Source organism: Eutrigla gurnardus, assembly GCF_963514095.1.
Source record: "Eutrigla gurnardus genome assembly, chromosome: 7".
Lineage (NCBI taxonomy): Eukaryota > Metazoa > Chordata > Actinopteri > Perciformes > Triglidae > Eutrigla > Eutrigla gurnardus.
In genome coordinates, this window is record NC_139921.1 from 22,925,891 (window position 1) to 22,951,940 (window position 26,050).

The following is a 26,050-nucleotide window of genomic DNA, read 5'->3' on the forward strand; positions in this document are numbered from 1 at the left end:
TCCCCATCCGCCTGAGCCGCTACAGGAGGAGAGGAGAGAGAGAGGGAGAAGAGTGCGGCTGAATGTGAACGACATGTCGACAGTCAGCCTCTAAAGTGTTTTCTCGGTCGTTCCCTAATTCTTTGGCGGCGGACTGAGTGAGTATTACCCGCATCCCCGCTCTGCTAAGCGTCGCTGTGTGGATCAGAGAGGCTGTTGGAACGGGGGGGGGGGGGGGGGGGGGGAGACAGACAATGGGGAATGCAATTGGATTGCGTTACTCTGCCAAGGATTTTCATACATAGCCTGGTAAATGTCTTAATAGCTTCTGTTAATGGCTGGGCTGTTTAATTGGTCATGCTATAACTCTGCAAACTATTAACAATGTGTGTGTGTGTGTGTGTGTGTGTGTGTGCTATGATGTTGTGGGGGCTAATTGATTTTCATGGAGGGGCTATCCAGGCTGATAGTCCCTCCATGCATTTGATCCGTGATGCTGCTGCTCGTCTTGATAGTGCGGGTCTGTGCTGTGGGAGCAGGGGCCCATGTAGAAAGCCAGTGGGAAGCTGAGGCTCCGTGTTGTTTCTGACGGACGGAGAGGACGGAGAAGGTAGACACTGGAATTATGTGACATGAATAAAATGGTGAGGAATAAGCAGTGACCGTCATCTCTGGTCCGCTTGCGTCAGTGTGCAGGTCTAGAGGAGAGAGAGGAGGAGAGAGAAAGAAAAAAAAAAGAAATAATAAAAAAAAAAAAAGGCTCAAGTGTCAGAGAGACTCAAGAAAGAAGACAAGGGGAAGGGAAGCCACACCTGTGTCAGGCCTGTCTTCAGATTGGACGTGACAGATACACAGGCAGGCAGACAGGCAGGCAGACAGACAGGAGTTTTAAATTCTGCGGTGCTGTCACCACTCAACACATAAGTCCTTTCCTTTCTTGTTACCATAATGATGCGGAGCTATGCCGACTGCTGACTCGTCCACTCGGCTGATTGAAGGAAGAGGCTGGAGTGTGAACTGTGTGTCTTCTCATTAAGAGGAGATGGCCATCCTCCCCGAGCAGAATCTAACAGGAGGAATCCCAGTGGTCGATCTGGAGTCAGCATTGATCTCCTCGATACGAGGGGGGGGGGGGTTTGGGGGGGTTCAGGCCCAGCAATAAACATCACATTTTCCTTGGCGAATACAAAGACCTACAGGGTTTGCATTCTCTAATCGTATTCCGATTTGTCAAAGACGATGGAGCACGTTGGCCTAGATTGTCCCGTGTTTTTCTCCCGTGTGAAGCTTTTGAGACGAAAAAAAAGGCATGGATTGTCCTCGTGTTACCAGGGAAAACGTGCTGTTCACTTTCTCCTTGTTGTGCTTCGTTCTTCCCCTCGCCGTAGGCTTGTCCAACAGCGTTGCAGCATAACACCGGTTTGTTATGAAAGCACACACTCACCTACACGTGTCTACCTGTTTCTGTACTTGGCAGGCTATGATAGCACACTTTTTTTCTTCTTTTTTTTGTGTGTTTTGACCTTTCCTCGCACACACACACACACACACACACACACACACACACACACACACACACACACACATGTAACTTGGCTCCGGCTCTGCTGCTCGGCGAAGGAAGGCGTACATTGTGTGCAGGCCGAGAGGAGGGCTTTGATGTAATCAATATCAGATTTCAGCTGTTTCACTGCGAGCTCTCATCCTGAGTGGCAGCCTTGACTGACTTCTCACTGCTTATGCAATCCCACTCCTCTCTCCTCCCACCTCAGCCCCCTTCCCCTCTCTTCCCTTTGCACCTCCTCCGTGCCCATTACTCTTCCTTTATCTGTCTCTCCTCCAACTCCATTCCTTCACCTTGTTCCCATTTTCTCCCTCCTCCTCCTCCTCTCACTTCCACCTCTCCCTTCATCTCTCCCCGACATAATCATCTCTGTGATTGCTCTTCCTCTCCCGGGCGGTGATGTTTTCACTGCTGCCTCCTTGTCTAACTCGCTGATGCCAGATTATTGCTGTATGATTACAGCTACCATACCATGATGTTCAACACTGTGCGAGCAGATCGAGAAGCTTTATCCAATTTAGAGCTCATTAAGACTCGAGAGGAAATATCCCCTCTGCAAGACTTCACTCTCAGCTGTTTTGTTGTTGTTTTTATCTTTTTTTTATCTGTTGTCATAGCGGTGCCACCCTCATCCTCATCACCATCACCATCACCATCACCGACGGTTTGAGATCCCGCCTGTCATGGCGTCGCCGTCAATTTAAGAGTTTGGATTTACAGCGACGCTTTCACTCCACAATAACGACGATGACGGGACCCGACGGCTGTGAATAACCTGAACCCATCTTTTTTTATTTCGTGCCTCATCCTCCTGTTCCCTGATTGTCATCCGTCTTATTTAAATGGAGCAGTTCATTAGACAGAAGCATTATGAATCTGATTTGCATTCGCCCATATTCATATCGCATACATTAAGACAACACATGCGTGACATTTCAGCTTCACCGGGCATTTGAGAGTACAGATGAATATATTCATCGCAAGCTCCCCCCCCCCCCCCCCCCTTCTACTTGTCCAAAAAAGCCACTCTGAAAATGATAAAATGTGATTCACAGGTAAACTAGCCCACATGTTTGCCTTTGATTTGCATTTTCAATGTGAATCGTTGAATTTATAATTCAAAAGCCATGTTGATGCCGAGCGATTGTTGTTTCTAAATCAATATTCCCTGCTTTTGTGGACCCCTGCGAATCCGAAAGCCTTGTTTTCTCCTGCGCTGAATTCATCTTACATATGTTTACCATGGTTTTCTGCTCATATTGCTGCAACACTGTTGCCCCCGGTTGGCCTGTACATCATTATTCCGATGTAATGTGATTCTTTCCCCCATGGCGTCTGTGTGATTTAACTCTTTTTCTGACTGCTTTGGTATGCTTGTGATGTATCATCAATCTGATTCATCCTGATCTGACTTTTGCTGTTGCCTCGCTGGCTCTTTGCCCTGTTTTAATAGTGTATGCGTGTGTGTGTGTGTGTGTGTGTGTGTGTGTGTGTGTGTGTGTGTGTGTGTGTGTGTGTGGTGAATCTATACATGTACCGTATGTGTGCCGGGGGCCTCTCCGTGCAGTGCGGTGAAGGGCCGATGCCGGGCTGGAGCCCCAGGCTGCTGAGCTGAGAGGGAGAAGCAGGAGGATGCAGTGGGTCACTCTGGCGGTGGCCCTGGGGTGTGTGTGTCTGTCCCGGGCGTCACACACCCCCACCCCTACCCCCACCTCCACGCACACCCCTCTGGTGGACAACTCCGAGGAGGAAGTGGACGAGCCGTGCTTCGAGCCGTGCACGTGCGAGGTCAAAGAAGGCGTGCTGCACGTGCACTGCGACGGGCGGAGCTTCACTAATGTCAGCCAGGTATTCATCTCTCTCCGCTGGCGCACGTGCGAGCCGAGCTGCACTTTTTCCATCCGTCTCATTAACATACCGTATCTCCAAGTCTAATATCCTGCCTCTAATGTGGCTTATGGGTGTTTCTGACTGTTCAATTTCGTGTAATTAATAAGATAACTAATCAGACCTCTAATTAATCATCCAGGTGTCACAGTCGTGGGTCCGCCCTTTCAAACTCAACCTCCAGAGGAACTCTCTGAGGCGTCTCTATAGCAACGGGTTTCAGCACCTTGGCAACGCGGTGTCGGTAAACCTTGGCAACAATGCACTCCAGGACATCAGAGTGGGAGCTTTCAACGGGTTGGCCAAACTGAGGCGCCTGTACCTCCACGAGAACAAGCTGGAGGTCTTCAGGAACGACACCTTCGCTGGCTTGGAGGCTCTGGAATACCTCCAGGTAGGCCGGAGAACATAATCCATGCTGAGCATCCGTGATTGACGGAATACAATAGATGGATGTGACAGAAATAGTCGATGGCTAGCGGGTGGCTGGAGCGAAACAATCCCCTTAAGATCCCTGTGCATTTTTTTAAAAACGCCTCAGCTTTCTTGCTGCGTTCAGTCGTATCTCTTGCAACGATTCCACGTTCGTCAGGCTTTCTTGTTTTACCTGCAGGCCGACTACAACGTGATCAAACGAATCGACAGCGGCGCTCTGAGGTTCCTCTACAAGCTCCGGGTCCTGATCCTCAACGACAACCTGATCCCCGTCTTGCCTGCTCATCTGTTCAGGTTAGGTTTTTTTTTTTTTTTTTTATTATTTCACTGCAAAGCTTTTAAATTATGCAGAGACAGATCTGTAGAAATATCAGTGTCAGACACAATTAGCCGGTCTGTACTAGCGTTGAATTAATGTTTTTGTGGCACGCTATTTCACATCATAAAAGAAGGATTAATCATCAGATAAAAAAAGAAAAAGCAGATTTATCAGCGACGGATTGTGCGAACCTTTATTTTCATGTACTATCACATTGTCCTTTCATCTAACCCAGCTAACTATCTCCCTCCTCCTCGTGCTCCAGATCTGTGTCTCTGACTCATCTGGACCTGCGGGGAAACCGTCTGAAGAGCCTGGCATATGCTGGGACCCTGGAGTATGTTGGTCGCTCCCTAATGGAGCTACAGCTGGAGGAGAATCCCTGGAACTGTGGCTGCGAGGCGGTGCAGCTACAGCAGTGGCTGGGTCAGATCCCCTACACGGCTGTAGTCGGGGACGTTACCTGCGAATATCCCTTCCACCTTCACGGCAAGGACCTGAGGGAAATCCCCCGCAAGGAGCTGTGCGCCGACCTCCCGGATAAAGAGCTACAATCAGAGGCGGGAGGTCCGTCAGCGGGATCGCAGCCCCAACATTTGCCCCCAAAATCGAGACCCAACCCCGGGCGGGTCAGGCCGACTAAACCCTCCTCCATGGTTCATGGTTCCCGCCAGAACACTCACACGTCCTCCACTTCGTCGTCGTCTTCCTCGGCGGAGCGAAAAGAAAGGCCGACTAAAAGGCCCCGACCACCCAGGACGTCCCCCACGCCTCGCAGCCTGATCCCCAACCAGAATCCCCCCGTGGCTGGCTACCAAACACGGCCCCCCATCCCCATCATTTGCCCCCTGGGCTGCACTTGCAACCTGCACATCACGGACCTGGGCCTGACCGTCAACTGCAAGGAGAACAGCTTCCTCAACGTGTCCCAGCTCACGCCCCGGCCCCTCAACGGCCGCAAGCTGTACCTGAGCGGGAACTTAATCCAGAGGATCTACCGCGCGGACTTCTGGAACTTCTCCAGCCTGGACCTGCTCCACCTGGGGAACAACCGCATCTCGTACCTCCAGGAGGGGGCCTTCTCCAGCCTCACGAGCCTGAGGAGCCTCTATCTGAACGGGAACAACCTGGAGAGGCTCAGCCCCCACATGTTCCTGGGGCTGCAGAATCTGAGGTAGGGGTCGTTTGGGGTTTTCATACACTGAAACCACCACATGTCACCTGAGGCATTTAGACGTTTGTTTAAAAGCACGTGCAAATGAATTTCCCCCGTCATGCCGTGGCACAGAAGCAGAACATTTTTGAATTTGATTGAAACGAAAAAGGTGCCCATTCTCTTCCTGGAGTGCCATTTGTTAGTCACGGCGCCTGATGACATGCTTCAGTTGAAGTGTGAGCCCGGTATGAGTGACAACGTGAAAATTAATGTGTTTTCCTCTTATTTGCATACAGAAGTGTTAATAAGGCGCCTGGGTAGTGTCAGGAATTTGCTCTGCGGGGAGAAGAAAAAAAAAAAGAGCTTGTTATGGAAAACGAGTCGTTACGATGATGCATATGTATCATTGTCAGGTTAAGCTTACGAAGATAATTCCTCGGCAAATAATGTATGCAGCAAATATCGACAGTCAATAGTAGTATTTATTCAGCGAGCTGTAGCAGTGTTTGATTAAGGCAGGTCAACTTGCACCCTCTTAAGAAGGAGAATATGGGCGTCATACTTCCTTTGTATTCAGAACGTCATTCAGCCTTTCAGCTTCTATATTTCAAGATAAGGTTCAGAAGATCTACAGACCCATTCATTTGACTATAAATCAATAATAAAGATCCTCTCAGGACGGCCAAAACGTCTTCCTCTTAACCTCTCGTTAGCCTTTGTTAGTGACTCTGGGGCAAGCGAGCGCTAAGTCATTTAAACCAGATCTATTACTTATTACAGCAACGCAAGGATATTGGACCACTAGTGTGAGTCGACTCCCTTCTCCCCAAAGTTCACATTTGTATAATTGAAGAGAAATCTTAAAAAATGCAAAAGAGTCTTAAATTTGACATGACGAGCGGGCGTGCCGAGGCGAGCAAGTCATCAGCGCAAATTTGCGCAATATCACTTGACACTGATCAGCTAATCAGCTGTGAAAAGTGCAGATTGAATCAAATTTCTGTTGCGACTTCTTTACATAAATATTCACTCATGTTGTTATCACGCTGGGGCACGGGAGAGGTAAATTACGCCTCAAAATGAATCGATTTCGACGTGAAAAATTCACACTGAGCGCTAATCAAGCGGCGCTTTATACAAAACAAAGACGTGGAATGTTTAATGTTATTATGTTTCGTGTGTTTTTTACCACCAGATTTGACTCCCATGTGTATTTTTTATCTCTTTTAGGTTCCTTTATTTCGAGTACAACGAGATCCACGACGTGGACCCCGGGACCTTCGACTCCATGCCGTCCCTCCAGCTGCTGTTCCTCAACGCCAACCTTCTGCGGAGCCTCCCCCTCGGCGTCTTTTCTGGAGTTAATCTGGCGAGACTCAATCTGAGAAACAACCACCTCCTGCAGCTTCCTATGGAGGGCGTGCTGGAGCACCTCACCGGACTGGTACAGGTCGGTGCAAAAACCCTACGGCTACAGCTGAATGAAGGGGCGGGAGGTGGATGCTTGTGTGTTAATGAGTCAGATACCTGGCACAAAGCTTTTAGTTGCCCAAATAACATGTATTTCATGGAGCGACGGCGGCGGGGTGAGAGAAAATGGGAGATTATTGAATTGTACCACCCCTGCGGATTAACTAACCACAAAAAAATGTGCATGATTATACCGACTGTGTTTATTTCAAAATGTCAGACAATGAGATTAAAATAACTAATAGATCGGCAAAACGCGTGACATTATCGCAGCTTGACGAGCTGAACGAAAAGGAGCTGAAATCCTGGACCAAGCCCTTCTAAAAACTTCTGGCAGCCCCCTGATCTCCTGGCTTCTGGCGCCTGTGTCGTCTGTCGCTTTGAGAGCTCTGCTGTTGCATTGTGGGACCGCGTTGGTGCCTCAGGTATTTCTAATTGGGGAAAATTGCAATTGACTCGGTTTGCATAAGTGGGTTTAATAAATCAGGAGGCAAACTGGAGAAAGCTGACTTTCTTTTTTTTGGGGGAGCGTGGTTTATAATTAACGTGCCTCTTTGTAAATAGACTTAAACTACAGTATGTGCTTAACTCGCTGTTTGTGTTAGACGTTCAACCGCAGCATTATGCGGCCGGTTGCCGCGCACAATGCGACGATAAGCGCCGAAACCCGAGGTATTACATTTCCCCTCATCCTGCCTCCTCTCACTTCAGCAAATTTAGTGTACCAGGCTTTTCTTAGACAGCCGGAGTAGAACGAGGGTATGGTGGGTGTGGATTAGCCTGAATGTCATTGTGAATTTCCCGTTTTTTTCACTTTGCTCCGTGGAAAATTCACCAGTCCAAGGTAGTGTGGGTGAGGGTTTCTAAACGTTTGCTCCGGGGAAAGGATGACGGTGGGGTTTGTGGAGCTGAAGGAACCTTGTAGAAGTGTATTAGATTTTTCTTTGTGCCGATCCACGCCTCTGATGTCCGAGAGCATCCAAATGAAGGTACACCGTGTGCCATATTCATAAAGCTCCCCTGCGGTACCACCATTGTAATAGTGCACGAAAAAAAAATCAGCAGCACGGTAATTGAATTAATTCATTTACCAGGGTTGTTATTGCTCCGACAAAGCCACATTAGTGCTGCCCATGGACTGCAGCAAATAATGGGGACAATGATATCACCTGTTGACTTACTGCCGGGCCTGTTTGAAGCTTCGGGAAGTGCGGATTTCTGGGCGCCGACGTGCCTTTTTGGAGCCAGAGTTTGCACAGTAAGATCAAAAGGCTAACGCGGATGGAAGCGGGGAGAAGTTTGCAGCTGCTGTTACAAAAAAAAGGAGGAAAAAAAAGCATTTTGATAATCATAAAGCAGCAGCATGTACAGCTTAGAGTCATTGTCACCATCAAGAACAGGATTAAACAGTTACACCCACTTACATGCCACTGATATTTTTTCTTAAAAGGGGGAAAAAAAGCCTCCCGGATGTCACTATTATTTAAAAGAATAACCATAAACGAGACATCAGAGAGAAAATGAAAATGATGTCTATAATTTCTTTAAATCAGTTCATTAACGGAAACACAAGAGGATATGAGTGTTTCCCTTTGAAAACCAAAAATGACAAGAAAATTATAAAAAAAAAAAGACAGAAAAAAAGAGGAGGTGAATCAGAATCTGAGCCTTTGCCAGGAAATGTGCGCAGCTCAAGAATACATATGTCTTTCTCGGTAAGCTAAGAGCGTGTCGTCTAGCGGGGCGGCTCGCTTTCATCGTTGCCAGCTGCAAACGAGGAAACTTGCCCAAAGCCACATCTCACCTTTTGTGATGTCAGATAGAAAAAAACAAAACAACGCAACGCTCCAGAAAGACTGATGAAAACAAACACGCCAACGCTTTCGCCCCGCGGCGGGATTGACAGCAAATAATTGAATGCCCGACTAATAGTCACCCTATTATCAGTATTTGGAGTTTGACTTCACACTCGCACAAATTAATCTTTAAGGGGCACAAATTGACATTTTGGGGGGAAAAAAACACACTTTCCAGCACAAATTAGATGAGAAGAGCGATACTTCAATCCTACAGGCATGCAGCCGGTTAGCTTGTTGCTGTAGCATAAAGAGACAGCTGGCTCGGGTCCAAAGGTAACACAATATGTAAACCTGATAGATGAAGATGCCAGGGCACACCAGGGTACTGGTATAAACAATATTTTATTGATTAATTCCATTTTTTTGTGCATATTGCTTCATCAGATTAGCTTCCAACTGTGTCTTTGCATTATATCTCAGTTGTTTAAGGTGTTGTCATGTCACTGCTACTGTCAATGTTGCTGACAGAGTAATTCGCCTTGAGCAGTGGAGCTCTTAAGTATGTTATTTCCTGGTTAAAAGCTCACTGAAAGACAACGAAAGCTACAGAAACAATCATAATGGAAGTTGGTTGCATATAGCTATTAGCCTCATGATCAGTGCTTGAAGACGCTCGTTACGTCGTTTTCAGACCAGAAAGATTCATTTGAGATGCAGCTCTGAGCATCGTGTCAGCCACAAATCAGAAATTGTATTTATTGAAGCAAAACCGTGAAAGGGAAAGTAAATGGCGGCCGTTCCCACGCTCACGCATCTCTCATAAGTTGTTGCAATTTTCGGGTTGACGCCATTTGTTACAGAGATTTGGTGCTAAACTTAACACATTTTTAACACTTGAGATATAAATGATCACAAATCTCCTGCAAAAATCCACATTATAATACCAAGACCTTTGGAAATAGCATAGAAAAGTCATGCTGTGATTTAGTATCTAAACCCTTTGACTTTCGGTAATTTATGTAAGAATTGTTCTTTTTTTTTTTTTCGTCGATTGGATGGTTGAACTTCTACCCAGAAACTCCCTCATTGTCAGTAAACGTATATGAAGCCATGTGTCAACCGAACGCCCTTCATCTCTAGTTTATGATTCTAGCCTTTCATGAGGTCACAGCAGGTCATTTTATACAGCGAGGTCACGTTGCAAAGAATGATCTCACTCTGCTGGATGATTAATGACATCGCACGTGAACACAATAAGGCTCATTGGATCTCAAATTTCCACTCAAAGGCAATTTATGCGATCCCAGGGACCCCAGTATGCAGATTATATTCTATATATAATAATATTAACACCACTTTAAGAATAAGTGAACATAACCATGCAATATTGTTGTTACCCACACTTCATTAACACACACGTGTCCCTATATTGCAGCATTATTCACCTTCTTCCCCGACAAGCGTGACGCGGTCCACACCAAGTGGATTCATTAGCGTAGTCTAGTTTCATAACCGGCGTCTTCACTCTTAGCTTTAAGTCCGTTACAGCCTCGGAAAGACAGTGATGTCATACGGGATCAGTCGGCTTAACGAACCACCTAGTCCGCGACATTAATCTTTCACAAAACTGATTCATAATTTCCACCTCTAATACGAATCGCTTCACCGAATGTTAAAACTTTCTGTTATCAGGCTGGGAAGAGGAAGTTTTTGCTGTTGAAATCTATTATTCAAGGTTAGCAAAGTGGCGAGCCAGTAGTATCGGCCCTTAATGGTATTAACATGGATTCAAGTCTAAAACTCGAACTGATAGTCAGGTTATGGAGTTAATTATAACCACGAATCGCCTTCCCAGATCATATCTAGGAATTCTATTAAAAGATTACCTGTCGACACGACTCTTGCCGTGGGGGCGTTATTTTTCGGTTGGTTGGTTTACATCCTCCTGAACATGTGTGCTTTTTTTTTGTCGCTGTTGTAATACGAGTCTAATATTTCTCTTGAAAGTGCACACCGCAGCAGAAAACACAGGTGTTTTAGGGATAAAGACATTAGCTCAATAAAAGCCCAGTCATCTGGTAAGCATACCTCTGTATTTAATATTTCACGATGGAGGATCGTCTCATTAAATAAATACCAATAACGCCAGTTTACGACAAACACTGCACTATAAGATTTCTTTATTTTCAAACTAAAAAGGCAGGATTTTCTCACAAATGTAATATTAATAACCACCTTTATCCAAATGCCCGTAGGGGTGTTATAGATGATTAATTTTCCACCTATTATTGCAGTAATATTTCTAAAGTAATATGTTGTGATTTTCATCAGGCAGTTGAAAGTTAAGTGGATTTTCTCTGTTTATTCCCATTTAAATGCATCAGTCATCACTTTTGACCAGGTGACCAATGATTATATATATATATATATATATAAAATATTGTGTATAACAAAAATAAATTACAAAAATATGCATTTCAATGCTGTGTGATTTTAATCAATATTAGATGTAATTTGTAGACATGAAAATTGTGAACAACACATTTAAAACAGGGGGATATTATAATTACACGGTCATATATGTAGAAGTAACAAACCATAATATTGGATTATATGTCAGCCTTATATATTTATAGCAGGCGTGAAAAATAGATCCTTCCTTGAGTGTTCTTCCCCATGTTTTACAAAAGAGATGTTACAAAAACACCTGCATTCCCGGGGCTCATCGTGTTGTTTAGTATTGTATTTTTCTGCAGGCAAACGGGGGGCGAACACACTCGTCGTGTCACGTCTACATACTTCTGTAGCACTTCTTTTTTTTTTTTTTTTTGCCACAAACACGGAAAATCCAGATATCTAATCCAGCAGCATTAAACGTCGGTGTTTGTTTTCCCTCAGAATAAAAGATCAAGGAGGCCTCTCAGATGCACCGTGCACTTACGGTCAGCATTCGCACGGAGGCAGAGATGCCAGTTTCTCAACCGACAATAGCCTCAATGGACCAGAAACTCTTGCTCTTTGCTATTACTACCTCCCTCTCTCGCTCCCTCTCTCTCTCTCCGCCTACATGAAACACAAACTGCTGGGTAGAACAAGTTCTCGCCCATCCCGAGGGGTTGTCGAAGCCGCTCTGGGAAATATGGGAAATCACTATCAGAGGTAGAAGTTGACGAGGCAGGCAAAGAGAGCGTGAGGACCCTATGAAAGTAAATTACAGCACTTAAAAAAAAAACAAAAAGAAAGAAAGAAAAAAACCCTCTTTGAACACTCGATATCACAGGCTGATGAAATCTAACGGTGTGAGTGTCCGTGAGTGAACTGGCTCTGACGCATTTCTTCTCCGGCTTCCCGTACGTATGACATCTCATATACACCGCGGCGAGATGAGTTTTCTCAATAGACACATTTTTCAGAAAAGCTCAATTCTGCGTACGCTGCAGATTGTTCTTCTAATGCACTCCTTTTCATTTTCGCCCGGCGTATTATTCAGAAGACAATGAAGCACATTCATCAGGACGGAGAAGGCTTTGGCAAGCTGAAGCTCAGGGCCGCTCCGTCACCGGGGATTACGGCAGGATCCCCTTCGCCTGAACCTCCAAAAAAAACCTGCTTGTATTGACTATATTTCTGTGAACTAACTGGGGCAATTCCGATGACTGACGGGATATCGCTTGTTTGGGAAAAGTGATCAATTATAAGAGGTCTTGCTGAGGAAAATAGTGAATTCCTTCCCCCTGATGTGATTTCTTTAATGGCTCCCAAGTAAATTTTGGGGACAATTATTGCTTGATCTTTGATCATAATGATAAAAACCCACAAGAGCTAAATTCACTCCACTCCCATTCAAAAGCGATGCTATTATTTATGTCGTGCTGGTTTATTTTAATGGTTTTTCAAATTCATATTTCCCTGAATATGATAAGAAGAAGCATCAAAACAATGAATGTTGAACTCAAAGTTAACAAGAGTGATACTGTAATGCTATAGCACAGAGGCCAAGGACCCCTAGACATATAGTGACACAGTGGAGGGACCCCTAGTACTTTGTAATTATGTTGTTTAAATAATCCATATATTTACAGAACATATTTTTAGTCTATATTTGGCATTTCATCACAATTTCACCTCATAACATTGAATTCATAGGAAGATTTCTATTTTCTTATTATATGTAATCATGTTAATGTGTATTTTTGGACATATTTAAATCTTTGGAAGAAGTCAAACTTGGGATCAAATAATTTCAGGGACCCCATGCAGTAACCCTGCGGACCCCCTGTTGAAGATTTCCGCTACTGCACCGTTAGCACACTGTTTGTTGCTGTGTAAGTGGCATGACTGAAAGGCTTCGTGTTCACACACACACACACGGGAAAAAAAGGGGTTTCATGCACTCACATTTTCCCCTATTACTAACACCTGTTGGGCCAAAACGAGGGTCTATAATTCCCCTTCAAAAACGGAGCTTTGATTGACGAGTTGACAGCAAATCACACACTAGGTGACCAGGCGTATAAATTGCAAACGCTGTTGGACAGATGCAAACAGAAGAGAAGGGGATAGAGCCCTTTGGGACACTTTGAAAGCAAACAATACCTGGAATAAAATGCTTCAAGAACTTCAAGCAGATGGAGGATTGTCGTTATAAAACCAAAAAAAAAAAAAAAAACAAGCTGACGATTCGGTTGCATGGTTGTTGATTTAAAATGCTGTTGTTTTTTTAATTCTTGCTGAATTACAGCCCAGTTGTGTCCCAGTGACGCTGAAACGCAGAAAAATGCACTTTTTGTTTTTTCCAGTGGACCCTTAATGGGGTGTTCAAACTGAGTTAAAAACTGCGACGGAGTGTTGTTTCTGCTCACCCTTCCAGTCGCAATTATGTCATTATAAAAAAAAAAATAAAAAAAACACACACAAAAGCACCAGAGTGGGCTCTCTCCAATAAAGTGAAAGGAGCATCCTGTTGTTTCGGGCGGGCGGGACGGTGAAGTATAGTCGTATCACGGCTCCCATAACGCCGATGCTGAGTCATCTAAAAAAAAAAAAAAAAAGCATCTATTTCTGCGAGGGGCCTAACCAAATTAGCATGACAACATTTGTGCGAGCTTCCTTGGAAGTGTGACAGAGAGAATATCAGCTTTCATTGCCAGCATCGCCGCTAAAAGATATGGCACAGATCAGTCCTGCAGACAATACGACGCGATGTGAGTGATTCCCTTTGTGCATAATCTGCTTTACCCTTTTTTTTTGTGGGCAAAGTGAATATTTGAGTTTGTTTTTAGGACACCCAATCAATCGCTGGCAATGAGAAAATGGATTTTTGCACACACACCTATTGGATTATAGCACGGGGGGGAGTTGCGTCACATCTCGCATTGTTTAGAACAAAGTGCCGCGACACTCGTCGCACAAAAAAACCTGCTGGTGAGTTTCGTCAATAGCCACTTATGTAAAACTCTGAGTGGTCTTTATTGTTGGCTGAAATGTTCCTATAAGCTGCCGTAGTACACGTGTGAGCTTTCTTTAAAGAGAGCACCCGTGGGTGGCGTTAGTGGAATTGGTCGCTGCCCATGTGTTCATCATTCTCCACGATATCGTGCCGGAGCGGCCATTCAGGAAATATAGGCACTTTGATGTTTTGATGACCCTCTAATGACATTATTTACATTATTTATCTGCGTATTTGGAAAGAAAATCCCCAAAAAGAAGGCCATGGAGAGCTATTTTATTATGCAAATGCAGGAAAACTCATTCTCCACATATTCTAGTGAGGTAGCTTTTTGGCTCGTTCTTCAATGCAAGAGATAGTTCCAATTGTACTAATAAATATCACAAAGTTGTCAGCAAAAGTATCTATTTTCTGTTTACGTTCCACAAAGTGATTCATTGCCCCGGCAACACCAGTAATTAGTGTCACTATTACACGATGACAAAGCGCTGTGGTGTGTTTCTCCAGGTGGACCTGCAGCAGAACCCCTGGGAGTGTCACTGCGAAGCAGCGCCGCTCAAGCGCTGGCTGGAGGGGCTCAGCGCGGTGGTGGTGGTGGGCGAGGTCGTCTGCCATTCCCCGGAAAAGACCAAAGGCGTGGACCTCCGCTCCCTCTCCATGGAGCTCCTCTGCCCCGAGCTGGAGCCCCAGGAGGACCAGAAGCAGGAGGAGCAGACGGCCACCTCCACGGCGGCAGACAGCGGCGTGTCGCTTGGCTACCCCGGCTCGGGGCTGGGCCCTCTGATCCCCCCGGGGAGGGATTCAATCCCTCTGTCGGTGTTGGTGCTCAGCCTGCTGGTGTTGTTTGTGTCGGCGTTCTTCGCAGCGGCGGCACTAATCGCCTACGCCCTGAGGAGGAGGGACAAGCTGCCGTTCCGTCGCCAGGGAGAGGTAGACTTGGCGGGCATCCAGATGGAGTGCGGAATCTTCACCGAGCAGACGCACCACCACCACCACCACCATCACCACGGCCTCCCCGGGACGCCGCCCCCTCCCTCGGCGGAACACAACCACGTCTACGACACCATCTTGCCCCCGGAGGGCGCGTCCAAGGGTCCCAGCCCCGCCGCGGCCCCGCACATGTGTAGCAACCCCATCTACAAGGAGGAGCAGGACGCAGCGGTGAAACAGCGGCCGCAGCAGCAGTTCCCAGCGTCCAAAGAGAGCGAGGGAGGATACTGCTCTGCAGCGGAGAAGGAGTGGACTATGGACGTGTCCTCGTCACCCATCCACACCGTCACGGGAGCGATGGGGCCGCTGCCCGGGCTTCACGGGAACGGCATCCTCTGCCCCACGGTGATCGACAGCCAGGGCCCCACGCCTAAGGTCGAGCTGGTGGACTGCCTCTTCAGACTCCCCGCCCCCGAGTTCAGGGAGCTGCCCGATAGGTACGGGAGGCCGCCGCCCCGCTACCCTCACCCACAAGACTCCAAACAGGACGCCAGACCCGACCAAACGGTCGTGGTCGCCGCCGCCAGCTCCGCAGCGGGCGGTGGCAACAGCAGCCAGAGCGAGCAGGCAGCAGGAGAGCAGAGAGCCAGACTGAGGACCACACCAGACTACATGGAGGTGCTGGACCGGTCTTATCAGTTTTAACACTCCCCCCTCTTCCTCATCCTCCTCCTCCTCCTCTTCCTGCTTCTCTTGTCTCCTCATCATCTCCCTCCCTGGTGATGAATCATCCCGTAACAATGACTCCCGTGGCTTTCGAGAGGAGCCTGTGGGGGAGCAGGACTACACCACACACATGTTTATTCCTGGATAACGAGCTGAGGTCACATTTTTGTATTTTCCCCACTACTGGCTTATAGGTTGGTATTTGGCAAGGATTAGCTGATCCCAGATCTCTGCCTGGAGGCGCAAAAAAAAAAACTTCAGCCGCGGCTTCCTACAGAATCTTTTTTTCCTCTATTACGCCTCACAGCCGTAAAGCATTGGAGGCTCTGTTTTTCTACTCGATGAGCAGGAGACGGCGTGGCGTCGGTGGGCGTCGGCGTTTCACGTGATCGGCTCTTCGCAACATCGAACACAAGAGTCGGAAACGGCGACGGCCAGAGGGGGTGCGGAGCAAACCGGGGGGGTGGACGTGTAAGATGGAGAAACGACAGAGACAAAAGCGAGAGGGAGATTTAAAAAAAAATGACTGAAAACAGCCAAGTGCCTTAGCAATGAACAGCCAGCAGTGTGGTCAATGCTTATTTTTCTATGAATACAGATCTATTTATCTAAACACAGAGGTTTGACTACCAACGGATGGGGACGCTGATGGATGACTGAGACCCAAACCAATCAAAGCCGACCGAATAATTGCATTCCCTGGATGAGCCAAAAATAATAATAATAATAATAATAATATACCCAGTCAATAGTGGAGTTGTTTGTATGCAGTTCAGTTCATTTTCATCTCATCCAGTTAACTTAATTTTACTTATCCAGTTGAATTTCTAACAGGGCTAGACGAGGGACACACCCAGGATTAGTCGGTTGACGTGTGAAGTGATGGAAAGGTTTTATGGATGAAAGGATACAGAAAAGAGTATTTTTGTTGAATGCAAGGCGAAGCAAAGGAAGGCCGACGTACAGACGGACGTTCAGGAAACGGATGCATTTTGGATTTCTTAAATCAGCCAGACTTAACGAGGCCCACGTGGACCTCTGCTCCCTCTTTTCTTTCATTGGACAAAAGGCACAGAGGTTATTGTATTGATTTTTAAGGTATTTCTCAGAGGAAAAAAAATTGAACGGCAAAAACAACAATGGACACAAAACCACAGGATGTGAAGGCATTTTTTTTTTTTTGTAAAAAAAAAAAACAACAACAAAAAAAAGGAAAAAGAAAAAGACGGACACTTCTTTCAACTATCGATTATTATCTTTTACGGAGGTATCTTTTTATGCTTTCATCTCCTACCAATAGTAGAGGCAGTTGTGAATATATTTATTCTTAGTTTTTGCGTGTTGAAGCTCTCCTGTAAGGGATCATGTTATATTAATGTATAGGATGATTCTGCATCTGGTTCAGCCTTCTTACCGCCGACCCACGAAATACAATAAAGGGTGCTACGTAAAAAAAAACACAACCTTTGCGATGGCAGCGACTATGTGACGGATTCACACACACACACACACACACACACACACACACACACACACACACACACACACACACACACACACACACCCTGACCCCCATAAATGCACACTCACTCTCTCCATCTCCGTTGCCTTAATAGCGCATGAAAGAAACAGCTCGAGGTGTGCTAAGCCTGTAAGCTTGTCCACGCAGCATGTTGGGGGGGATCAGATGAGAGCCGAGCCTGCAGGGTTCCTCGCACGCTAAAAGGAGGGAGTTGGACGTTTAATAGTGTGAAATCCAGCACATTAATGCCATTAAATCAATACAATCTATTTGCAAAATAAGGACATGTTAGGCCGCTGGCCCTCGGGGGGCCAAGGTCGTGAATTGCTCCGTTCTTGCCTAATGATTTTCCCCATCTCCCGTCTCCTCTTCTCCTTTCATCTCTCTCTGTTTGACTGGCTCTCTTCTTCTTCTTCTTTTTTTTTTTTTACTCCTCCCCTCCTCTCCATCTCACCTTTCCTCTTTTCCTCTCTCCTCCCCTTCCCTCTCTTCCTCTCTCATCGCTCCGGCTGTCAGCTCAGCCTCACAGGACAGAGAGATGCTGTTCTATATGCTGCTCAACACACAGGTAGCTCACGCTGAAGTGCTTCTACTTATGTGTGTGAGTGTGTGTGTGTGTGAGAGAGAGAGTGGTTTTTTTTTGTTTCTTTATGCTCTGCTCTTTCCATCCTTGGGTGATGAGAGCAGTTCTTCAGATGCCTCCTCACTCTCAGTGTTCAGAAGTCTGTTGCACAGATAATCCCCCTGTGTGTGTGTGTGTGTGTGTGTGTGTGTGTGTGTGTGTGTGTGTGTGGAGGGGTGTGCCTTTGTTTGTAGGTGTGTGTGTGTGTTTAAGAAAGTGCAGCCAGTTGAGTGTGCGTGACGGGGAGAGGGAGTGTGCGGCGCCGCAGCCTCGGTCCAGTCTTAATCCTCTAAGCTGTGTAGTTCACTCATGCCACATCAGCCCCATTGTGTCTCCAGACAAAGAAACCCAGTTAAAACTAAATGCCAGTTAAAGCAACAAACGACTAATTATAGCATCATCCTCTCCGTCCTATTCTCTCGCTTTTTAACGCTTTCCTTCACACTTCCTTCGCCTGTGAAACGCCTGATTTTTTTTTTTTTTTTTTGCAACACTTTCTTGTCTGGACTTGTTCCAGCTGTGCGTGTGTGTGTGTGTGCGTGTGTGTGTGTGTTTCCCTGTATCCGTGCGCGTCTGTGTGTATGGCGAGTTTGACTATCTGACAGCTTTGCCATGGTTCATGTGTTTGGGTCCTGTCAGAGCTGTCCTGTCACTGTGTGAAAAAAAATCATTCATTTCCCAGAGTCGAGGATGAAAGAGTCTTTAGACTTCAAACGCCTGTGGGCCTCTGTGGCTTAGATTGCCTCTCGCTCTTCCTCCACCGCCGTGTCATTTATTCCTTTAAAAAAAAAAAAAAAAAAGGCGGGGGGAAAAAAAAAAACACAGCTCTGGCTTGTGGCATCGGTTAAGTAGCGATGGCGGAGACATGGCGAGGAGCTGGACAATTAGCCTGATTAAAACACTGTCATTTCGCATAATAGATTTAGCCTGAGCTGCGATAGGCGGATCCTTTCTGAGTGTGTGTGTCTTTATGTGTGTGTGTCTTTATGTGTGTGAAGGCATGAAAGCATATTCTTCTCTGCAAAGACATGTGGGGTATTAAAAATGCACAGTTGGGCATAGTTTGATGTCAGTGAAAAGAGATCTATTTAAAAGTCATGGTGCATAACTGCAGAAGCTTTGGTGTTTGGGCATGACAAATAGTTGTGGTAGAGCTGGTCATCGCTCACAAACACAGACACACACACACACACACACACACACACACACACACACACACACACACACACACACACACACACACACACACACACACACACTTCATACAAACACAGACGCACGGGGAAACAAAGTCCATTAGAATATACACACAAACCGCACATGCAAACACAGCATCTGCTGCAGCGCCGCCGATGTTGTTTCGGTTTGCTCTGCATTGCAGTAATCGGCTCGGCTCCTCTCCTCTGCTCTCACCCACAGACAATCACTGGCTCTCAATGGACAACATCAGCAAGGGAAATACCTACAAAGAGAGCGAGAGACATAGAGAGAAGGAGTGAGGGAGAGAGGGAGAGGAAGACGGAGAGGGGAGGGTGAGGAGGATGCCGGATAGGGGAGAGGATGATGAGAAGGTGTAGGGAGGGAAAGAGGGACTAAAGAGGACAGAGGGAGATTTGAGGGAGGAGATGAGGAGAAGGAGATCAGCGAGCGGGTGTTTCCAGGCTTACGGCTGCTGGAGGACTTGTTCATTTGCGTGTGCGATAGCAGAGTTACAGTAGGTGGTGAGACGCAGAGAGGGAGGAACTACTTACAGTACGGATACTGTACTCCATTGTGAAGCCGCACCATTTTTTACAGGCCGCCTCTCCCCATTGTGTCTGCGACGCCGTCGCCGCCGCCGCACACGATCCCCCGTTTAAGACTCAATGACGGCGTCTGCCAAAACAGTTTACGGTCAGAGAAAAAAAAGGCAGATTCCCATGCCCTCCCAGTGTCACACGACAATACTTATTTACAGTGTTGTGAATCAAAATGGCGGATTATTCGCCGCGCCGGCTAGGTGTTATTATAGTAAGCTGATATGTGTCTGTTAGTGTGTCATTCTGCTGTTTGCCGTTAAGCTGGTGCGGAGACACTAAGATGGCAGGGACCGGGCCCCGGTTTGACGTTGACAGCGTCACACGAGCTTTACGGGTCTTTTTTTTTTCCCCTCCCAAAGTGAGTGTGTGGTTTTATATTTGTGCACATTTATGTGATTTTAAGGTTTGTGTGTAAGGAAAAGATCAGGAACAGACAGAATAAGGAGAATATGGAAGAAGTTTCTCTTTTTTTTTTCTCCTGATTTTCACAGAAAAACAGGCTTTGAAAGAAGTAGATTGCTTTGAGCAGATTTTCTCATGGAATTTAAGTCCCGACACATCCCGAAAGAAAAAAAGGGTTCAGTTTCCTGCTTTACTCTCACTTGCAGTTTGCAGAAGGAGAGAAAATGGGGGACATCGTCGATGTCCTGCTGATCATGCATCTCTGAAAGTAATAATAAAGAAAATGGTTGAACTGCAAATTTATTTTTGCTTTCAAAAATCTAATTTTCACTCAGACTGCTATCGTTGATTTTATATTTATTTTTTTTAATCAAATTTTCCGCTCTTCAGAATTCACTATATAAGAATTATTCACCGGTATGAAAGCTCCAACGAAACCCACAAAGCCTCGGGATCAGTGTCTCTCTGAAACAACTATGAGACGGTGTTGATCTCACCATAAATTCTGATTTGTGAGCGTGTCTCCCCGCTGTTCCGACTTGTTTCCTCCCCTGTCAGGGAGCGAGCCAGGAGCGGAGGATTAGAGCCTACCTCAGCACGAGGAAATGCCTGGTGGCTGCTACTGCGCAGCTCCCCATCACCTCCTAAATACCCCAGCTGGTGCTTTTTAGCATTGAGAGGCAGTGGGCCACGCAACTGTCGACTTTGCACTTCATTTATGATAAACTTAAGTCGGTCTTAATCTCCGCCCTTCGACGCATGTTGAACCAGTGTTTGGAACAACATGTTTATCTGGCGCGGGAGGCGAGTGGAGTGGGAGCCAGGGGGGGGAAAGGCGCCCCCCCACCCGTTCACGGAGATAACCCAGAATATCTTCTTTCCCTCCGAGTGGCGCTCGGATAACTGGGAATGCAATTGTGTTTACGTGCGAGGGTGTTGTTCACACGTTTTGATTTTCACCTCGAGGAAGATCTTTGGGTTCTCCTCATACTGGGCTACCCTGACTATCCGTGGGCTGACATATCATCGGTGCGATGTTATATAATAACCCTGTAATGTACATTTTGTGACGAGGGACCCTCAAAAACACATTTCCCAGAGTCCAAAGTGAAACATTTAAAGGTTTCTGCACTGAAACAGCGTTTTCACTTTGTTTGAAAGCACACTAGAGAGGCAGACAGGACAATGAAGGCGAGATCTAACCCACTCTGATGCCCCGAAGTCAATATTTACCCAAACCGTCTTACTTCCTTTCTATACATACAGAGAGACGGGTTTAAAATGCATTCAGCGCAACAGTGCAGTAAAAACATTGTTGCGTCCGCCGCCGTCTCATCAACCTATCCATCATACTGCCGTGAATCGGCCGAGAATATCGATATCGACTGGAGTTATGTAGCGTAGCTTTCACCAGACATTAGTTAGCAAACCATCACGCACACACACACACGAAAAAGATCTTTAAAGCTGCGCCAATCAATACGTTTATATTAACAACATGGTGAAATGACTTTGTGTAATGTGAGAGGAGTTCGCTGGTAGAGTTATCACCTGACTCTGTGGCAGCTTTCAGCTCGTTGTTTTGCTTTTTTTTATGGCTGGCAATTTTTTGATTCACTCCCGTGGCTCTCATCAGCATGCGGCCAGCAGCAGCGAGGATCCGATAAACTCCCGGTACACAACCCGCACACCAAACTGATGACAGACAAAGTTAGGGTCAAGCTGATGAATGCAGCGGGGCATCTATCAGCGGATATTTCCCTCGGGAGCTAATAGAGGCAGTTAAAAGTAGATTTATGACATTCATCGCAGAAACACAACTCCAAATCAACACTCACCAGTGTCTGCCAGATGGGTTAATAAGCAGCCATCATATATACTTTAGAAGGTAATAATATGTCAGTGCAAACAAACAGGAAAGGCAATCCAAGCACTCCAAATTCCAAGACCAACGAGGAAGGCAATATTTAAATGTATTTATTATCGTGGTTGCATCGTAAAAAGAGAAAACATATTTCCAGCAAGGCGTTCTTGTTAACAAACCTTTTGTTGATGTTTGATTTAGCCTCTATTATGTCACATGATAAATACTGTAATAGGCCGGTGTTGGATTCACAGCTTGTTGCGCTGCCCCCAAGTGGCAAAAAATAATGTAATACTGCTTTAATCCTCCCTGCTAATCAGTCGTTAAGACGGGCCAGCGACTGTTTAATGAATCGAATCCAAGTCGTGAGTTACCCTCCATAGAAAAATCTAATGGAAAAAAAAAAGTAAGATCATCACCCAAGCAAGTTCTTCATTGTCTATTTAAATCTGCACAGAAGAATCATCAATATGCATTTGGACACATTGTAAAAGTGCAATTTTAATATTGTTTGAACTAATAATTCATGGTATCATTTCAAGTTGAATAGTAATGATTAATCGTGTTTGAAGCCGAGGTTTGTCGTATTGAGGCAGTGTGTTAAGTTGTACAGGTAGCATTGTGTCTAGGGGAGAATATTTGAAGGCTGTTTACAAAAAAAAAAGAAAATCTTGAGTGATTTTATTCCCGTTGGCTCACTTTGTCAACGCATTTCCACGGTTTACCTTGCGATCAGCGTGACGAAAGATAAAATGGCTTCAGCCGTGACAACTTTCCGAGTTTTTAAAAACCCTGTCTGACGGGTATTACAAACCATTGTGCGGGGTTTTTGGCATGTTGTGCGTTTTATTAAATTTTGTTTGCCGTTTTGATGATTTCCACGAATGCACGTTTCAGAAAACTAGAGCAGTGTGAAATAGAAGTGTAAAATCGTCATAAATATACACTTGGGGAGGGGGGGGTGACAAAAGGCGTTTTAGTTCAATAGGTTTAGGAGCCGCGGCTCATCCCGCCAAGCTGCCGTTTGTGTGAACGCGGGCTTAAGAAAAAGATGTGCACGTGTGTTTTTACAGAAGGAGAAGCCGGTCTGTAACGTGCACGTGCCAGTCCTCCCGCCGCGGAATGACTCAGATCTGCTCTCAAGACTGCGTACCTCTCTTCCAACGGGGGACTCGTAAAAGAAAGCCCTACATGAAATCCATTATGCTTAATTCCCCAAATCCATAATACCCTCAGAGGTCTTAATCTCCATCCCATTCTTATATAAATTAGCTTCCTCGTCTCTCTGGCAGACGGAGCTCTCTGAGTCGACACCGAATGCCCAGACCTCTCTGCTCCGAGTCGGGCAGAATCGCTGCGACTACAAGTAGTTCGACATTTTTTAGGGGGGGGGTGGATTGGCTTATTCGCTTTCTGGTGGCAAGTTAGATGAGGAGCTGGATAGCACTCATTGGTTATATGGTTCTCTCAGCCCAAAGAGTGGAAACGGGGAAGCTAGCCTGGCTTCCTCTTTATGCTGAGTCAGCTATTAGCAGTTAACAATGTATTATCACTGGATTACTCTGACGATGAAGAAGATTTCAACTTTTCAAGATCAGCTGATGATGATCTTATAAGCGTGATTGATGGACGTTTAATCGGACGCCAGAGTCTTAAAAAAACATGCGTCTGTGTACAGAGTTATGACTGGCTGCTATTTCTTGACACAAATGGAGGCAATCAGGCGCTAACGGGGGGTTTAAAGCATCTTAATTGCCTCCGTGAGCCTTTCATCACAGCTGCCGCCGCGCCTCCGACTGTTGATCAGGTCGATAAGTGGGGCAAACTCACTAACTTCCCGCCGTTTTTTGAGAGATACCAGCATGCACCTGTGACCTTTTCACCTCATGCAGCCCTCTTTTGCCTTTTGTTCAAGAGGCACGCGGAGGCATTTCTCACAGTTTGAAAAGCCCTTTGGGTTAGACAAACAAATTAAACAAGCCCAATATCACAAGTTCATTATGGAGCTTAAGACGTGCTGCTGGATTTATTACACCGTTTGACTGAACCAAGCTAGCTATTTACTTTTGTGCTAAGCTAACTTCTGCTTCAGTTCTACTGCACAGATGTGAGAATGGTAATACATAAATTAACCAAAAATATATAACTTTGGCTTTAACAGCAGAGGGATGCCGACATCTCACCGCCAAAAAAATAGTGTCAGCTAAGAACATAGAAGTGCATTTTGGGGGGGTCAAAGTCCTGAACAGGTGAGTCTGGAGTCTTTTAGTTGATGGCGAGTGACTCTGCTGTCCTGAATGTTATTTTGAGGTCAAACACAGTAAAGGAGAGAAAACGTCATGTTGTTGTCAGGCTCAGATGCTTTTTTGGCCTCCAGTTTTCTCCTTTTTGTTCGGGGCATCTGTTTTCTCGAAAGTGGTTCTGGGATGAAGATGAGTGAAGCGTCCCAGTGTGTGTGTGTGTGTGTGTGTGTGTGTGTGTGTGTGTGTGATGCCGGATAACCGGGGGCGATGCACCACGGTTTCGAACCAGGAAATAAAAACAACATTCCAAAGAGAATAATGCAGCAGGAGGAGGAACCTAGTTCTACCGAGATCCCCTGGCATTGCTCTCCAGCTAGTGTGTGTGTGTGTGTGTGTGTGTGTGTGTGTGTGTGTGTGTGTGTGTGTGTAAGTGTGTGTGGTGCCTCTACCAGCTTTTGTGCATCTCTGTGTGTGACGGTTATGTACACATGCTTGTCCTCCAGCGCAAGAATGAATCACACACACACACACACACACACACACACACACACGGAGGGAGAGAGAGAGGGAGAGAGAGAGTCCCATAATTAGTGCTGGGTTCCCACAGCGGCACAGTCTAAAGATTCTCCTCCACATTTCTAAAGAACACAGTGTTTTGCTTCTCTCTTGCGCGACATTAATCAGGGGGAAAGACTTTTACTGTTTTTCAGCACTTTTTTTTTCTTTTGCCCCTTTCTCCCTCTTTACTTGTTCTCCCTTACTCTATTACTCCTCCCTCTCCTCTTAATCGCTCCTGCTTTCAAACACCTCCCTCTGTAATTATTTCCTCTCGCCCCCCCATCTCCCTCAACCTCTTTTTATTATATCTGCCTCCCTCGTCTCCTTCCCCCCCTTCGTTACTTCTTATTTAATCTAACTTCGTCTTCACTCCTCCTCCCCACCCCTCCATCCATTTCTCACTCCCCCCCCCCTTTCCTTTCTCTCTCCTCTGTCTGTCTCTGTTAAATGGGAGCAGTGACCCCATTACGGAGCGTTGGTGCTGCGGAGCGAAGAGGAGGAAGAGGAGGAGAGGGAAGCAGGAGGAGGATGAGAGGATGGATTGCGTTCTGCGTGTTTGAATGCGATGATTAATGAGCGCCGCCTCCAGAGGGTGTTATCCCTGCTCCGGACCAGTAGGGACACCGCTGGGTCACCTCTGGTCACACACACACACACACCGCTCCGACACACACACACACACAAAGGTGTTTTTATGCTCTGCAAACACACCTCACACACCCGTCACTGGTGACATCATCATTAACAGTGGAGAGACAACAGCAAACACAACCCGGAGGCTGGAAGCGTTCACAGTTCAGGATTGATGGGTTCCTTTTCATGACTCCCATTGGATCTGATTATTGTAATCTCCCCCTCCTAATGAAACTACCGTTTTCCATATTGATTAATCGGTTAATTATTCTTCGATTAAGAGAGTCGTTATTTAGTCCAGCGAGAATGTCGTGACCCCTAAAAAAAAAAAGATGCCAATTTGAGATGTTTGCTACATTAATGATCTCGATTGCGATGAGAGTCACGTGTCTCTTCCCTTCCCGTCCATCTTGTACTGTACGTTGTTGTCTTGCCGTCTGAATGACACTCTGAATACTGATGGTCTTTTACTGGCGTGAAAGCACTCTGTTTGTTTATCGACGTGACGGAACTGATTCGTTCGTTCAGTGCCACTTTAGGTCTCGGGTAAAGGTTTGAGATCCACTGGTTTAGTCCATAAAGTGTTCGCAGATAGTGTCACCATTTCACAGCCGATGGTGACATCTTCAAATTGCTAATTTGTCCATTTATGACAAAAAATATTAGAAAAATACTCACGTAAACTACCACATT

General features: G+C 46.0%; 1 protein-coding gene across 2 annotated transcripts; it reads left to right on the forward strand.

The window, feature by feature from the left end:
- On the forward strand, positions 1–17,165 carry LOC311015514 (SLIT and NTRK-like protein 3). Of its 2 annotated transcripts, none has more exons than XM_084012801.1 (7): positions 1–137; positions 3,111–3,391; positions 3,573–3,824; positions 4,044–4,159; positions 4,450–5,358; positions 6,571–6,790; positions 14,566–17,165. In XM_084012801.1, exons 2-7 carry the CDS (start codon positions 3,176–3,178, stop codon positions 15,691–15,693), a joined length of 2,841 nt encoding a protein of 946 aa, XP_083868927.1. In that variant the 5' UTR covers positions 1–137; positions 3,111–3,175; the 3' UTR covers positions 15,694–17,165. The 2 variants fall into 2 exon arrangements, with proteins under 2 accessions (XP_083868927.1, XP_083868926.1); XM_084012800.1 differs by having other exon boundaries at positions 128–288.
- Positions 17,166–26,050: the final 8,885 nt, after the last annotated feature.

Bases quoted from the DNA above. Each gene is read 5' to 3' on its own strand.
- LOC311015514 (XM_084012801.1), top strand. From the start codon at position 3,176: ATGCAGTGGGTCACTCTGGCGGTGGCCCTGGGGTGTGTGTGTCTGTCC. The intron at 4,160-4,449 runs GTTAGGTTTTTT...CTCGTGCTCCAG, and splicing joins TTGCCTGCTCATCTGTTCAG to ATCTGTGTCTCTGACTCATC. The intron at 6,791-14,565 runs GTCGGTGCAAAA...GTGTTTCTCCAG, and splicing joins ACCTCACCGGACTGGTACAG to GTGGACCTGCAGCAGAACCC.